The sequence below is a fragment of the Puma concolor genome, chromosome A2, assembly GCF_028749965.1.
Source record: "Puma concolor isolate L17-30 chromosome A2, mPumCon1.1.hap2, whole genome shotgun sequence".
In the NCBI taxonomy this organism is placed as follows: Eukaryota; Metazoa; Chordata; class Mammalia; order Carnivora; family Felidae; genus Puma; species Puma concolor.
The window spans coordinates 127532288-127548516 of NC_141668.1; the positions used below are offsets into that span (position 1 = coordinate 127532288).

Here is a 16229-nt window from a genome sequence, read left to right on the forward strand (position 1 = left end):
GCTGGCATATTCATAAGTGGAAGTGAAATTAATATGGATTACCTCATAGCCCAGCACTCTTCCAGTGTTTCTATTCCAGGCAATAGCATTCCATGAAACCTCCATTTCCGAAGCAGAAAAACTCTGGACAGAAGTTCCTCTTGGAGCCAGCTGAGGTTCTATCATTCAAAAAAAAGACAAAATCATCTTCAGTAGAATGGTTCATGGAAAATGAATGCAACATATGCATACATTCCCAAGTATGACCATTCCAGGGCTGACCACAACTTACCATCTTCCCCGGAGTAGACAATGGACACAGTACTCAGAGATCCTTCTCCTTCATTATTATATACACCCACTTTGACTTCAAAGGGAGAGAGGGGGGTAATACTTTCATTTCTGTAAACAAATCTTGATGATTCTACAGATGGTACTCTTTCCTTGGTCCAGGTTGTTGAGCCAACTGGCCGCAACATGATGATGTATCCAAATTCCTCTCCATTCTGTAGTTCTTCTGGAATTGACTTGGGCAGAAGTGATCAATCACTGAGTATTTACAAAAATATTTTATGGAGCTACTATAATTTATATTGATTAATTGGCGTTTCTTTTGTGTAGACAAACATGGATATTAACCTTGTTTAATGAAACATTGAAAAAATAATAATACTTTTATTTGGAACGCCAATTAGGAAAGTGATCCCAATTAAAGATATTTAGATAAATAAATGAAAAATTTAATGGAAATGTAAAACAGGTTTTACATGTTTATATCTCTTTCCATGATTATTCGTTCAGTTGCAATAATGAAATGTTATAAAAATAGTTCAGAAGATTGTAAGACTGTATAAGTTAAAACATAATTTGGATATGAATTTTTAAACTCGGCACAAAATTAACTTATTAACTATTTCAATGCTAGCTATATTTTCCTTTCATAAAATTTGCAACAAATTCTTATAAGATACATGTAGTTATTATATAATAATATTTGCTTTAAAACTTAGAGCATCACTCAAACACAAAAGCATAAAAGAACTTCCAGTATTTTTAAAACATACATCTTCATTAGTAGTAACATCAGGGTGTACTTTTCCTGACATTTTTACAAACAAAACAAAAAAAAAATTTGCTTATTCTCACAGAGACCAAATCCTGTAAGACTCACTTAAAACGTAAACTTGTTAAAATTACAAAACAAAAATAGATATTAGTTCCCCAGAACTCTACAGATATTACACTATAAATAATCACGTAAAATAAACACACAAAAATGAATTTATGCTTGAATTTAGACACATATTCCATCTGTTTATAAGAAGTTTGTATTTTAAAATCTATGAAAATGTAGGTTTTTTTTTTTTTTTAAAGAAAAATGTCTTCCTTGTCTTTTCTTTTTGAAATATTTTGATACGTTATTAAAGGCATACCTGACAGGACATTAATGCTCCAGACCCACATACCTACAAGTCTTTTTAGGAGGTTTTCCTTGCCCATACATATCCATTCATTGTATCAAATTATCCCAAGACCTGGACCACATCTAATTACCCAGCAATGGGCACCAGAATCAATGGTGCCATTTTAATCACTATGAGGTCCTGGGTGCCAAATCTTTGTGTTCCGTAGTGACTGATAGACCCCATCAATTCCTCTGCCCTACAGAATTTGAATATGAAACATAGGTGGGGCCAATACCTGATAAACTTAGAGTAGGCAATAAATAGAAAATATACAATGAATATAGTAGGGATAATGAAGCAATAGAAGTTAGGAGGCAATGGCAGCTATAAATCACATAGAGAAGAGACAGAATGTAGCAGTTAGCAAAATAGGAAGTTGTAAGTAAAGGAAACGGGAAGAAGTGAGCACAAGCCATGAGGGACCATTGGAGCTGGATCACCAGAGTAGCCGGCAGCAGACTAGAGCTACTGTGCTCTGAACAGTGATGAACGACGTTCCAGTTCTTCACTTGACCTGCCTGCTTGGTTAGTGAGACTTTTTTCCATCTTCATTACCTCCCGTGTAGCTTTAAAAGAAATCCCCATTAACTGAGACGACCTGAGCTGGGCTCTGTTTCTTGCCATGTGGAACAGTCTAACAAATACAGAAAGTGAAAAGAGGAAGAAAAATACGGGTCCAAACACCTGGGGAAGGAAATGTTTCCTTGTATTAGCACATTTCACAGGGAGATCAGAATTAAAACAGTTAATTTTTTGTGGAATGGAAGAGATTTATGAGACCTTAAGCTACTTGCCAAAGCATTTGATTTGTTTCTGATGCTACTCTGGTCTCAGATTTAATCAAGATGTTTAGCTTATCTGAGAAAGTTAGTGATTTTAGTTTTTGTTAGTCAAGACAATTTGTGTTTCTCATGATGTTCCCTCAAGAAAGATCTGAGTCTAACATACATAGTTTAGAAGGGTGTGGTGGGGAGCGGTGGGGAGGAGATACTTACAAGATACTTGTTAAGGGTCTTCATTTCATTCTTCCCATATGGGCAGGGGAAAAAGAGCTATTTAAGATGGTCAGGACAAAGCTTCCTTCTTTAAGGAAAGCAAGTGGTCAGTAGAATAAAGAAATTCAGAAATTCTTCTGGTAGTAAAATCTATTAACGTTGGTAAAGACTAAGAACATAATATGTATTTACAACATTTTTTTTAAATGTGTTTGTTTATTTTTGACAGAGAGAGAGAGAGACAGAGTGCGAGTGGGGCAGGGGCAGAAAGAGAGGGAGGTACAGAATCCAAAGCATGCTTCGGGCTTTGAGCTGTCAGCACAAAGCCTGACGTGGGGCTCAAACTCACAAACTGCGAGATCATGACCCGGGCCAAAGTTGGAAGCTTAACCAACTGAGTCACCCAGGTGCCCCTGGAACGGAATGTTTCGTATAGACCAAGGACAGCAAACTGGCCTAAGAGCCAAATCTGGTCTGCAGTCTGGTTTTGAAATAAACACAGTCACAACTGTTCATTTATATATGATATGTGGATACTTTTGATGATGATGGCAGGGTTGGAAAGCTGTGAGAGACAATGTATAGCCCACAAGGCAGAATAATTTTCCTGAGAAGCCCTTTACAAAAAAATGCATATATATAATATATGTTTATCAACTCCCAGTATAGGTGTTTATCTCGTACTTCACAGTACTTTATCCCATATTCCTAATTTTATAGTCCTATTTCATATGACATATTTACCACAAGTATCTCAAACTTGCGAGTATCTTAGAGAATAAATTATGATAATATGTGAATAAAGATACCCCTAAAAAAGGAATTGGCATTTACTACATTCCAAGTTATATATCGTGTGTAGGTTGCTGGAAACAAAAGAAACCACAACAAATAAATAAAAATAAAATACACATTACTTTGGCACTGGAGAAAACACAAGAAGGATGTTTATTGCAGGCAAATTATACCATGGTGTACTTACATGAGCAGCAGTCTGGAATGACCAGTAAAGCTCTCATTTATAAACCACAATGGTGGATTCTGACTGAATTTAGAATGGTCGCTGGATGTGCATTAGTTTTGAAAGTCCGTCAGGTACTATTACTTCTACCATAGCAATGACTGGCCTGGCATGGTCTCTCCACTCCCAATTTCTTTTTTAAAACATACTTGAGATAAGATAGGGTGGTAGCTTTCCTGACCTTTCATGCTGGATTAAGATTGTCCTGTCCTGTTGGTCTCTGAGCATTCAGACCTTTTTAAAATTTATATTTGTAACCCCACTGCTTGGAACAGAGTTCCAACATTCATTTGTGTTCATTGAATTGAAGCAGTTGCTAAATGCCTTCTTGTGGCTTTAACTAATGTATGTGTTGCCTTCTAAAAATATATAACCTATTCCTGAAGGAAGTTTGGGCATCAGAAGAATTTGGCTCAGTAACTGAATATACATGATGCCAAATGTGAATGATAAATAGGAAACTACATTCATTAATGCAGTTTCTGCAAGTATCTGCATATCTGATACCACAAGAAAAAACACAGAGGAAATTATTTTGATTTATTATCTTTTTTTTAAATAGAGGCCAGCAAATGTTTTTTTTTTTTTGAAAATAGAGGCCAGATAGTAACGATTTTCAGCAATGGGAGACATATGGTCTCTTGCAACAGCATGAAAGCAACAATACATTACACCTGAGAGCACGGATATGGTGTAGGGGAATCTGTATAAAAACAGGGAGCAGGCCATAGGTGATGGTTTTGGGAAACACTTTAAAGAACAAGGACATTATAAATCATGGAAAGATTTTTTTTCTTCTTGTAACTGACTATTTAAGAATAGTATTCATAGGGGGTGTCTGGGTGTTTCAGTAGGTTAAACATCCAACTCTTGGTTTCAGATTGTGTCATAATCTCATAATTTGTGAGTCTGAGCCCGACATCAGGCTCCGTGCTGATAGTACAGAGACTGCTTGGGATTCTCTCCCTCGCCCTCTTTCTCTGCCTCTCCCCTGCTTGCTCTCTCTCTCTCAAAATAAACAAATAAACAAAAAATAATTCGACAAAAAAAGGATTTCCCATTCATCTCAAATATTGAATGTGCAAAAACATTATCAACCTTCAGTAATTTCTCACCTTAGAGGAGAAAAAATAATGCGCGAAGTCAGGCCAAACTCCTTGTACACTATGATGAAATGTTTATTTGACCTTCAAAGAACACTGAACCCTAAATAACCTACTTAGCATCGCCCAAAAGCATATGTCTTATAGGCTCACTTGGGAGTCAATGTCTTTGTGGGAAATGTGTTCAGAGGACAAGAATAATTTAAGTTACTGCTTAAGGCACACACACAGGGACTCGTGCCTATCCTGAACCATGACATCATGTGCAGATAAGTGGAATTAAAATTTAACAAAAGAGCATGGAGCAAGAGCTCTGTGTTCAAATGCTGAGCTGCCCAACACCCATATCACATTTATTTTTTTTCTTAATGTTAATTAATTTATTTGAGAGAGAGAGAGGGAGAGCAGAAGAAGGGCAGAGAAAGAGAGGGACAGAGAGAATCCCAAGCAGCCTCCGTGCCATCAGTGCAGAGCCTGATGCAGGGCTCAAGCCCACGAGCTGTGACATCATGACTTGAGCTGAAATCAGGAGTCAGACACTTAACCGACTGAGCCACCCAAGTGCCCCTACCCATACCACATTTCTAAGCCTCTGTGTTCTTATCTGAAAGTGGCATTACCCACCTCCTAGCATCACTGTGAGGACTGAATGACAGGAATACCCAGTGTAGCACAGAAGCCCTGTACGTGCTCTACAAGGGTTGTCCTTTCTCCCTCAGGCCTCTGAGAGTGTCTTCTCTGTCAGAACACATCCACCCATCCAATAGGTACTTGGACATGCCATACCACATTCCAGGCACTGTGCTGGGTTCACAATGTGTACATGAAACTACATGTTCCAAAGAATGGATGACTTTCAGAGTAGCTACACCTGGCTTCTGGCTCTGTCATGTACAACTTAGAGAAAACAATATCTCTGTGCACCAGTTTCCTCACAGACAGAAAGGGTTTGCTACCACTACTCCTCTTTCTCTATATTTAATGGAATTCTGTAAGGAATAAAACGGACCATGTAGATATAAAAGGTCTTTTGCTACTGCAAGATCATTTACAGATGCAATGAATTACACTTACAGAAACAGGGTTCTACACCTCGGCATTGTTGGCATTTTGGGCCAGACATTCCGTGTGGTGGGGGCTGTCCTGTGCATTGCGCCCTGGCCTCCGCTCAAAAGCAAGCCTCCCCCAACTTCTTTGTAACAACCAAATGTGTCTTCAGACATTGTAAAATGTCCCCTCTTGTGCATGTCAGCCGTGATGGTTTTTAATTAAAACATCCATGGCCATCATGCTCTTAAGTGTAATGTTAAAAAGTCCAAGTAAGTGGATGCTTTGGCAGTATGAAAGTTGTTATCAAAATGCCAAAAACATGTACATAGGTAATAAAAAAGGGCAGGGCTCTTTTATCAGTTACACCTGAGGCTCAAAGCTGACAACAAAGTTATGACACAATATGCATTCCAAGGAGAGACATCAAGCCATTGATAGGCAAAATTTAGCCCATCCTCTATGACAAATGTATATCAAAGGAGTGTCTGTTTCTTTAGGGATAGATTAGTAGGAAAATATCTCCTCTCACACAGTTGTAGAAAAAGCTGTGCATTCCTACCCCTCTAGCAAGGGAAAGTAAAGGGACCACTTCCTTTTTTTTTATTTTTTTAATGTTTGTTATTTTTGAGAGAGAGGGAGACAAAGCACAAGCAGGGAAGGGGCAGAGAGAGAGGAAGACACAGAATCAGAAGCAGGCTCCAGGCTCTGAGCTGTCAGCACAGACCCCAACGCAGGGCTCGAACTCACAGAACGTGAGATCATGACCTGAGCTGAAGTCAGCCGCTTAAGAGACTGAGCCACCCAGGCACCCCTAAAGAGGCCACTTCTTATCATTTGCCTAACCATCTGAAGAGGCCTCACAAAGAACCAGCCGGTATGTGCTCTCTGGAATTTGGGACACATGGGTTCTTTTAACTAAGAAATACCTGAGAAACTTGTAAAGGGGAGAGAGATCTGGACAGCACATGGTGGCAGAGTGAAAAGAGAGGTTAGGCAGGCATGTACTACACTCCTAATGAACACAGAGTAAAGGTGTTTGCTGAGGGTAAATGTGCATTTCATGCAAGGGACCTGTCCATGAGCAGCTTTGAAAGGGACTCTATCCACAAAGACCATCTAGAAGAGAAAGATAATCTACTCTAGAAGAGGCTAGTATGAACCATGCCAGACCCCAGGAATTGAGGAGACTTTTCAGCAGTCAATTGGCTTTGCACCAAGGAATTATAACTAGGAGTCCCCAGTGGGGGATCTTCTGGATGCCCCACTCCCCCAACCAAAAAACAGAAGCAAACAAAAAAAAAAAAACAAGTACACTATAAAATAACAGCATCTGATGGGTACAGGAGGGGGAAGTGGGGGGGGGCGGTGAAACAAGTGATGGGGATTGAAGAGCACACTTCTCATGATGGGCACTAAATAATGTGCTCTATATTAATGTCACTACATTGTACACCTGTAACTAATATCCCATTGTATGTTAACTACACTGGAATTAAAATTAAAAACTTAATAAAAAAATAACAGCATCTGGTCATTTGCCACTTTTGGAATACACCAAAATCAAATTACAAGTGTACCAGCAGTCAGGATCTTTTCAGTACTTTTCCTCTTCTCCCAGCCCAAACCCACTATAACTCTGGAGAAGCAAGAGGTAACAGTGAATGAGGAAGGAGAAATTCAACAGCAGAATGGGGAATAGGTAAAGATCTGACACTACATTGCCTTTCACACCGTAGAAGCCCTAGGTTGAGGCAAACCCAAGCTACCAGAAACAAGAAACGTTACGTTGGAGGAAAGTCTAAAGTTTATGGTAATAAACCAGGCTGAAATTTATAACAAGTATAAAAATGAGCCCATATGTTAATTCATAAGGATAATAATCACAAAAGCTACACCATTTGCTCAAGCTTTTATCTAGATGCAGGGAAGGCCTTAAAGAACAGTGATAGGAAAAGAACTTTCTACTTGCACGCTACAGAGTCTAACTCGTGCACAACAGTCCCAGAGACAATAAACACAATAATGTCTAGTCCCTCAAGTAATAATTAAAATGCTACTGACAAACCTGAAATAGACATTGAAGTTGTTTTTCTTATATGTGGGAGAGAATTGTGTTGAGTCCGTTATCCTTTCTCACTTGAGTAGAAATAAGAAGAGTTTCCAATACCTCCTCTAAGTAATTCATCATGGGGAGTCTTTTATACTATGTATTTTTATATATTCTCCGTAGTGATCAAATAAATCTTTTTGTTTTTCAGTATTCTTCCTGGCCAGCTAAATCTTTTTCTTTCAAAATAACTCAGTTGGACAGAAAATTACCTCCCACGTAATGACGAGTTCCGAACGACTTCCTCCACCTCCGTTGATGTTTGTTGGCGCCACAACAGGCACTGAAAGCAACCAAAAGAAATGTGGGATGGCAATTATTAAAGTACATCTTCATCAGGAGGCATTTTGTTTTTAGATTTCACCTTTCAACATTTCATGCTGCACATTGTGAGACAGTCTTGCATTTTTAATGAACATAAATTATGTTTACACATATCCAAATTTCTAAGAGAGAGGACACAGTTGTGTTTGATACATGAGCACCCTGGCTCCAAAATTAATTAAAAATCGAGTAACATCGTGTATTTGACATTATTATGCATCATCTACTAATTGGCAAAATGATGTTCCATTCAGATGGTAACAGTGACACTGCTGATTTAGGGCCTAATTATACAGTTGTGCTGTAAACAAGTTACTGAGGCAGTATATTAATTAATTCTTTTTTTAATAAACAAACTAAAATGATTTTTCTTTTTTTTTTAGTCATCAAGATAGTTTAACATTTAAAAATACATTCTTAAAAATATGTAAGTAAGTCTTGTAATTATAACTCTGTGTTTAAATCTCACATCTCTCAGTACAGAACAGGAAGGTTTCTTCCCCCTAACCTTTCACTTGCCAGCTAAGGACGCGGCCTCCTGTCAGGGATGTGACTGAGGGGATATTCTCCGTTTAACTCTAGGACTCTAAGGCTCTGTGGTAGAACATTCCAGATGACGATCATTTTTGTGAATTAGAAAACAATTATGCCCTTCAAGTATACCCTTGTGAGGACTAGTATAATGAATAATAAGTAGTCTGAGGAAAATTAAAAAATTGATGACAGTGGTATATGTGGGCCTTGTATATCATCAGAATGGGGTTTTACTTTACACATGTGGAAATGTTAAAATATAATCCTTTCATGGAATAATGGCAGATGTATCCTAACGCTGTGATAATGGATAGCTCTGCAGGATATATATATAAGCTTAAAGCTTATTTATTCATTTTAAGAGAGTGAGGAAGAGAGAGGGCAGGCTAAGCACCATCAGTGCAGAGCCCTACAGAGCAATGAACCCACAAACTGTGAGATCATGACCTAAGCTAAAATCAAGAGTCACTCAGCGGACTGAGCCACCCAGGTGCTCCTGCAGGATATATTTTCTAAATGTTGAAACATATGCAATTATCTGTCTTTGACCATTTGGATTAAAATCCAGAGGTGGGAGGGTGGGCGTGCCTGAGCACGTTCGCTGACTGGTAGGCAGGAATTAAAATATGCAATGTTTAATTGCCCATTTCAAAATTTTTTTCCCACTGTGGAAACCATTCAGACAAACCTAGACTACTTATTTTATTTACTGCCATTTGATACAGATGTTGAACTTCAGAAACAGCCTAGTGATATGATAGTCTAATTGTTCTTTTTAATAATAGCACCTGTCAGGCATGACCCATTTTCATATTCAAATATACCCTAACCTTGCCTGCTTTAACCTTCACATGTATTTAAAAGATTGTCTTGTACCTAGACCCTACTTTCTAAGTCTTCCATGGCCTTTGGCCAAAAACAACGTAAATCAGAGTGGGTTCTATAGTTGCAAGTTTTCTGGTACTTGACAACATATGGTAACACTTTTTCAGAACCATTAAATAGTGTAGACACATAAGGAAATTATTTTAGAGTAAACTTTAATTTGCTTTTTACCAAGTTTCCAATATTCTGGCTAATAAAGTTCCTTTTTTATTCCATTTTCAAATGAACCATATTAAACCTAAAACCATACTAGGAAGAAGGGTCTTTAAGGAGCTACAACAGAAAAGAAAAGAAAAGAAAAGAAAAGAAAAGAAAAGAAAAGAAAAGAAAAGAAAAGAAAAGAAAAGAAAAGAAAAGAAAAGAAAAGAAAAAAGAAAAGAAAAGAAAGTAAGGGAAAGGAAAGGAAAGGAAAAAGAACACACTTCATTATGATTCAGAACCTCAGGGTAATTATTATGAACATCGAGTCTCATTATGCTACTGAAAGAAGAGTGTCAATGGTTAATAGAAAGTAATGTACAATCCTTACTGTAAAACTTTAGTATTAGAGTCAAGCCTGCCAAAGCTACCATGATAGAAATAAGCTGTAAACAAATGACCTAAAACTCAAGCTAATATCAAGTCATAGGCGACCCCTGGAGATTCTTTTCCCATCAGTCTATGGTAAGGCCTGGGAATTTCTATATATACACATCTCCTTATGCCAATCTCTTGCTCATCTAGATTAAGACCCATGGTTATGGAGAACGCTGATGCCCAAGTCTCAAGGTCTGAGTTCAAATCCTGCCTCTGTCTGAAACAGTCAGCCATGATCCTGATCTTTCTTTTCCTCCTCTGTAAAATGAATGACTCTCCTCTCACCTCTAAACTGCTAGGATGATTTAACTTAAGATATTACTGTCAAATACGTTGTTTTCAGTTCCAATTCTAAAATAAAAATACTTATATTATCTTTAACTTGGAAAAGCCTCACTGACATCGGATAGTTGAGCACACTTAATTGAATTAGTTTGTGCTTGTTAAGCTGAGCCAGTGACAACAGAGCGATCCCTCACTTATGTCGCTGAGTAAGAAAGTGAATTTGTCAGCGGTACGCAGCAAGAAGATCAAATGTGACCCTGGATGTAAAGTTAGGAGTGGAACAAAACGGATCCATTGAAAAAAACTTAAGAAGGGGTGATTTCTGAGCCAGGTTCCACCTGTATTTTGCTGTTCAGTGAACCAGCTGATGCTCAATTAGTGCTTCTGTTAAATGAGCTCAGGATTTACCTCATTTGCATGGGAAATAATTTATACTATTGCTCAATGAAGCTGCAACTAGGTCAGAGTTGAGAAATAGATGGAAATGTGTGGCTGACTGCACCAACAGAGTCTCAATTAATTCTTGGCTACAACATTTAATGAAACAAGCACTAACTCATTTGCATCTACAAATGTACAGATTCCCTGCTGGAGTTTGGCTAGAAAATAGATGAGATGAGAGGACAGTTTCTGAAAAACTCTTATTTTTGATATGCCTGCTTAGCTATAATCATCTCTCATTGAACTTATATTTAGGAGAAAATATTCCTTGCTTTGTGTACCTAAAAATGTGAAAATGAAAGCTGCTGGTTTCCTGCCACTGATTTGGGGCCCCAAATCCTACAAGACCCATAAAAATACTTCTTACTTTTTCTTTGTAAGATCGATACCATAAAGAACAACTGTATTCTCCTTGTATTCAAATATTTCTGCATTAATCAGTGTAGATTACTTGTCATAAAAGACATAGTTTTACTCATATTTTATACAAAAATAAGTAGTTTATAGAAAACTCTGGACTTCAAAAGACAGCATTCTGTATATGAAAAATGCACCACACAGTTTTTTTTTTTAATTCTAAAATTCTAGGTGCAACATTAAAATCCACATACTGGTTGCAGCCCTAGTCTGTGTTAATTTCATATACTAGGAGAAAAAGGATGTCATTAAGATGATAACTACAATAGTTTATGTAGAGAATTATAATCATATATTCTACCATTTTCCTATTAAATGGTACTTATTAAATATAATCATAATCTTATATTTACTGGTGTGGATATAATATATGTCCTATTTCTGATACAGTTGTGATCATAATTTTCTATTTCACCTAAAGATGCAAAATTAATAGTAAAGATGCATGTTTTCCCTTTCTTATCCAGATTTTGCAACATCAGAATTATACATCTGTCAAAAATCTTACCTGATCTTCCCTGAGTGGCTTCCCTGGGCCACTGGGGTGGCTCAGTCACTTAAGCATCCAACCTGGGCTCAGTTCATGATCTTATGGTTTGTAAGTTCAAGCCTCACATCAGGCTCTCTGCTATTAGCACAGAGAGCGTGTTTAGAAGACATTAATTTCTTACCTGACGCTTTGGTTCTTAACAATTCTGATGCTTTACTTGGTTCTCCGATCCCAATGCTGTTCCCAGCAACGACACGAAATTCATATTCCACCCAAGGACTCAAACCAACCACTGTTGCATTGTACGTCTTACCATTGAGAATTTCTGGAACTGAAAAGAGGGGGGGATTCAGGCAGGAAAACCAGCACTACTTAATATCAACCAATTGAACAAACAGATATACCTGTTTTAGAAAATTACCCCCAAACCCTTGTGTCACTTACCAGTCGAAACAGCCTGCCAACCCACAGAAAAAGGTGTCCGAGCCTGAACAGTAAATATTTGAATGGGACTATTATTATCTGAGCCTGGTCTCCAGCTTAGTTGAGAAGTAGTACTGGAAATGTGTTCCACTCTTACATCCTCAGGGGGACCTGGTGGACCTTGAAAAATACGTTGGATGATTATTGAAAATTATTAAATTCATTGATTTGGGACGGGGCAGTTTATTTTTCTCTCTTACGCTTAGAAAATACAATTTTGAACACAAGGTATTGTTAACAAGTTATGTGAGATAAAGCCCTATTAGTTCAGTTTACATGGTGAGATACTAATTTAGAAATGGTTCCTTTGAAGATTAGAAAATTTCAATCATGAGATGGGTGAATATCACCCATTAGGGAGCTACTCTGAAAAATTGAGAACTCTCAAAAATTGGGAACATCTTTCATCTATTCCTTTTTCAAAAGGTACCTTGAGTAAACGAGACTTATATAGAGAACTACAGGAATGTATCACTTTGACCCTCTTCTGATAAGAATGCTTTATGATAGATAGAAGGCATGGCTACGTTTTATGGACTGACACTGCTTGCTGAGACTGATCGTTCATTATAAATACACAAAACCTACTCCATTCAATATCCATATCCATACTACATATGCCATGGAGTCTTGAGGTTTAGAAAATAAAAAATCTGTATTTTTATCTCACTTCTTTATCATGATATGGTTACTCAGAGATCTACCATTCACTTATTAACATTTTTTGCTGTGAATAAAGTGCTCATTTGTTTCCACCATTATGCTTACCTCTAACAATGATATCAGCCACAGCAGATAAACTTTCCAGAGTTGTTTTCACTGTGCATAGATATTTTCCTGAATGATTTAACTGAATATTCCTTATCATCAAATCCCCAACAGATTCCTGCAGATAGAAAGCGAAAAGGGGATAAAACATAATCATACCCAGCAGGGCCCATTTTTTTTTTTACAGCTGGATAAATATTAAATATGGGACAGCTTTGAAATTAAGAGATATACTAGTATCATTGTCGTTGCTCCTATACGATCCCTTTTCCTATCCCCTTAATTATCTAGAACACAAGCGTTACTATGAAAGTCATAAAACAAAATAAAACAAAAACAGATGCAGCTTCATAAACAGGGGTTATCCATGCAAATAAATATGGGGAGAATAATTATGGAAGATGTTGATTCATGTGAAAAGACTTGATTTATTTTATTAAGTACTTAAAAATTTGGGCAACTTACTCCTCCAATCCTTTCAAAATGAGCCACTCCTTTTTTTAAGTCTATGACATCTCCATTGAAAGACCATATAAATATAACTTCAATGGAGGGGTCATGGGACACCTGGCATGGTAGGACTATACTCTCTCCAACTGTAACATCCATTTTGGAAGGTGGAATGGTAATAACAGTCCTCTCTGTTGAGAAAAAAATATTATTATTATGAAAAGCTTATAAAATGTGAGCATATGGCAATAAAATGCATATTTTGAATGGTCATGCAATTGTTTGAAATTGTATAAGTACAACTTAGAACTCTACCATATTCAGTAGGAATAACTGTATTCCCCTTGTATTCAAATATTTCTGCATTAATCAGTGTAGCTTATTACTTGTCATACAAGTAAGACATGGTTTTACTCATATTTTATACAAAAATTAGTTTATAGAAAACTCTGGACTTCAAAAGACAGCATTTTGTATATGAAAAATGCACCACACAGTTTTTTTTTAATTCTAAAATTCTAGGTGCAACATTAAAATCCACATACTGGTTGCAGCCCTAGTCTGTGTTAATTTCATATACTAGGAGAAAAAGGATGTCGTTAAGATGATAACTACAATAGTTTATGTAGAGAATTATAATCATATATTCTACCATTTACCTATTAAATGGTACTTATTAAATATAATCATAATCTTATATTTACTGGTGCGAATATAATATATGTCCTATTTCTGATACAGTTGTGATCATAATTTTCTATTTCACCTAAAGATGCAACATGAATAGTAAAGATGCATGTTTTCCCTCTCTTATCCAGATTTTGCAACATCAGAATTATACATCTGTCAAAAATCTTACCTGATCTTCCCTGAGTGGCTTCCCTGGGCCACTGGGGTGGCTCAGTCACTTAAGCATCCAACCTGGGCTCAGTTCATGATCTTATGGTTTGTAAGTTCAAGCCTCTCGTCAGGCTCTCTGCTATTAGCGCAGAGCCCTCTTTGGATCCTCTGTCTACCTCTCTGTCTGCCCCTCTCCCACTCTCTCTCTCTCTCTCTCTCTCAAAAATAAATAAACATTAAAAAAAAAAAAAAAACTTCCCTCCAGAAACATCAGTCACAATGTCAACCATTGTTCTACAAGTCCTAGTGTTCCAGTGACCAACATTTCAAATCTCATTTCCAAAAATACTCTAGTTGAACTTGAGAGTCCTGATTTCCCTGATTAAAAGACACGCATAGTGGGGCGCCTGGGTGGCTCAGTCAGCTGAGCATCTGACTCCAGCTCAGGTCATGGTCTCACAGCTCGTGAGTATGGGCCCCATGTCAGGCTCTGTGGTGACAGCTCGGAGCCTGGATACTGCTTCAGATTCTGTGCCTCCATCTCTCTCTGCCCCAGCCCACTCACATTCTGTCTCTGTGTCTCTCAAAAATAAATAGACATTAAACAAAATTTTAAAGAGACTCATAGTAATAGATCACATCTGACTACATTTTTTTTTATAACAAAATAAATACTTCTGATTTTAGAGGGCTAAAGATTGACTGAATAGGAAATTCAGTAACCATAAAGAAGGCCTGGACATACACTTGGACACAGATATGCACTATCTGACCAAAATAAAATATTTTTTTAAGGAATTTACATTTAAGAAATAGGGGTTTGGGAAAATTCTACTGAAAAAAAAAATACTGTACCTAAGGAAGTTTCAAAACTGTGAAATGGGAGACTGGCAGATCTGTTTCTCTAAAGATCATTTGTAAGATAAAGTTTAACCCTAAAGGAGATGGACTGAACATTTTACTTTCCTTCTGTCTTATTCATGCTACTCCAGAATCCAAACTGTACTGAGCCTGAATTTCTGTGTTCAAATGGATTCGTGTGCCTCTGTGTTCTATCAACAGAATGCTAAGTCTTACTCTAATATTTAAAAATTGCAACTGTTACCTTGGTAAAAGTTCAGGAGCAAAAAATAGAAATTAATAATCTTGGGTTTTAAGGTATGTATTGATAAGAGAGCCATGGAAAAATAAAAACACATACTGTATTTCTGAATATAACACAGAAAATCTAACTCAATCTACCTCAGATGTATCTTTATGTTTACATAATTTTAAAATGTTCTCTCCTTTATTATATTAGATGCATACACTTTTCATTCTAATTATTTTTGGAGAAAAGTTTGAAGAATGATTCTGTGGACTCAATCCATTCCTAATTTCAAGCCTTCTTCACTGCTCTCCCCCAAAGTAAGGATAAATGATAACCAGGGTTTCAAGAACACTTTTTGGAACTAGAAAATATTTTCCTGATGTAATTTCTTGGAAAAAGAATGTATCACTAATGTCTTATTTACATTTATGGGAGGATGAGTTGGCTAATTGGATGCGTTGGTTGAGCAAAACTGCTCTGATTTAAAGTTTTAGATCATGCAATTAAAGTAATTTTCAAACATTAAAAATGACAGCAACTCCTTCCATTTATGGCACCACAAAGTAGCAAAGTGAGACAAATCATTCCCTGTATACATAGCTCATCGGTAGGACACTAATAATGACTAAAACTTCATGAATAAGAAATATTTGTATTATTATAATTTATAATGTTTAGATATCATCACTAGTTATTTCACTTATTAACTGGTATTTACTGAGCACCTACCAAATTCTAGCAATCTGCTAAGTATTGGAAATACAAAGGAATGTGGAGGAAAAAAAATCAGCAACAAATAAAAACCATACAGTGCCTGCTTTCACAGAGATTTAAGTCTAAAGTAGGAAGTTGGCATGAATCAAATCATATTAATGGGTACATAATTACAGCTGTGATAAGTGTCATATATTAGAAGTGAATGATT

At 36.9% G+C, this 16229-nt stretch overlaps 1 protein-coding gene across 1 annotated transcript in view; it reads right to left on the minus strand.

The window, feature by feature from the left end:
* The window catches only part of CNTN6 (contactin 6), a 290327-nt gene that overhangs the window by 13964 nt on the left and 260134 nt on the right, over positions 1–16229 (minus strand). The window contains 7 exon segments of the mRNA XM_086697579.1: positions 43–158; positions 272–506; positions 7934–8004; positions 11855–12004; positions 12118–12276; positions 12925–13042; positions 13390–13565. Coding sequence (XP_086553705.1) covers positions 43–158; positions 272–506; positions 7934–8004; positions 11855–12004; positions 12118–12276; positions 12925–13042; positions 13390–13565 — 1025 coding nt within the window.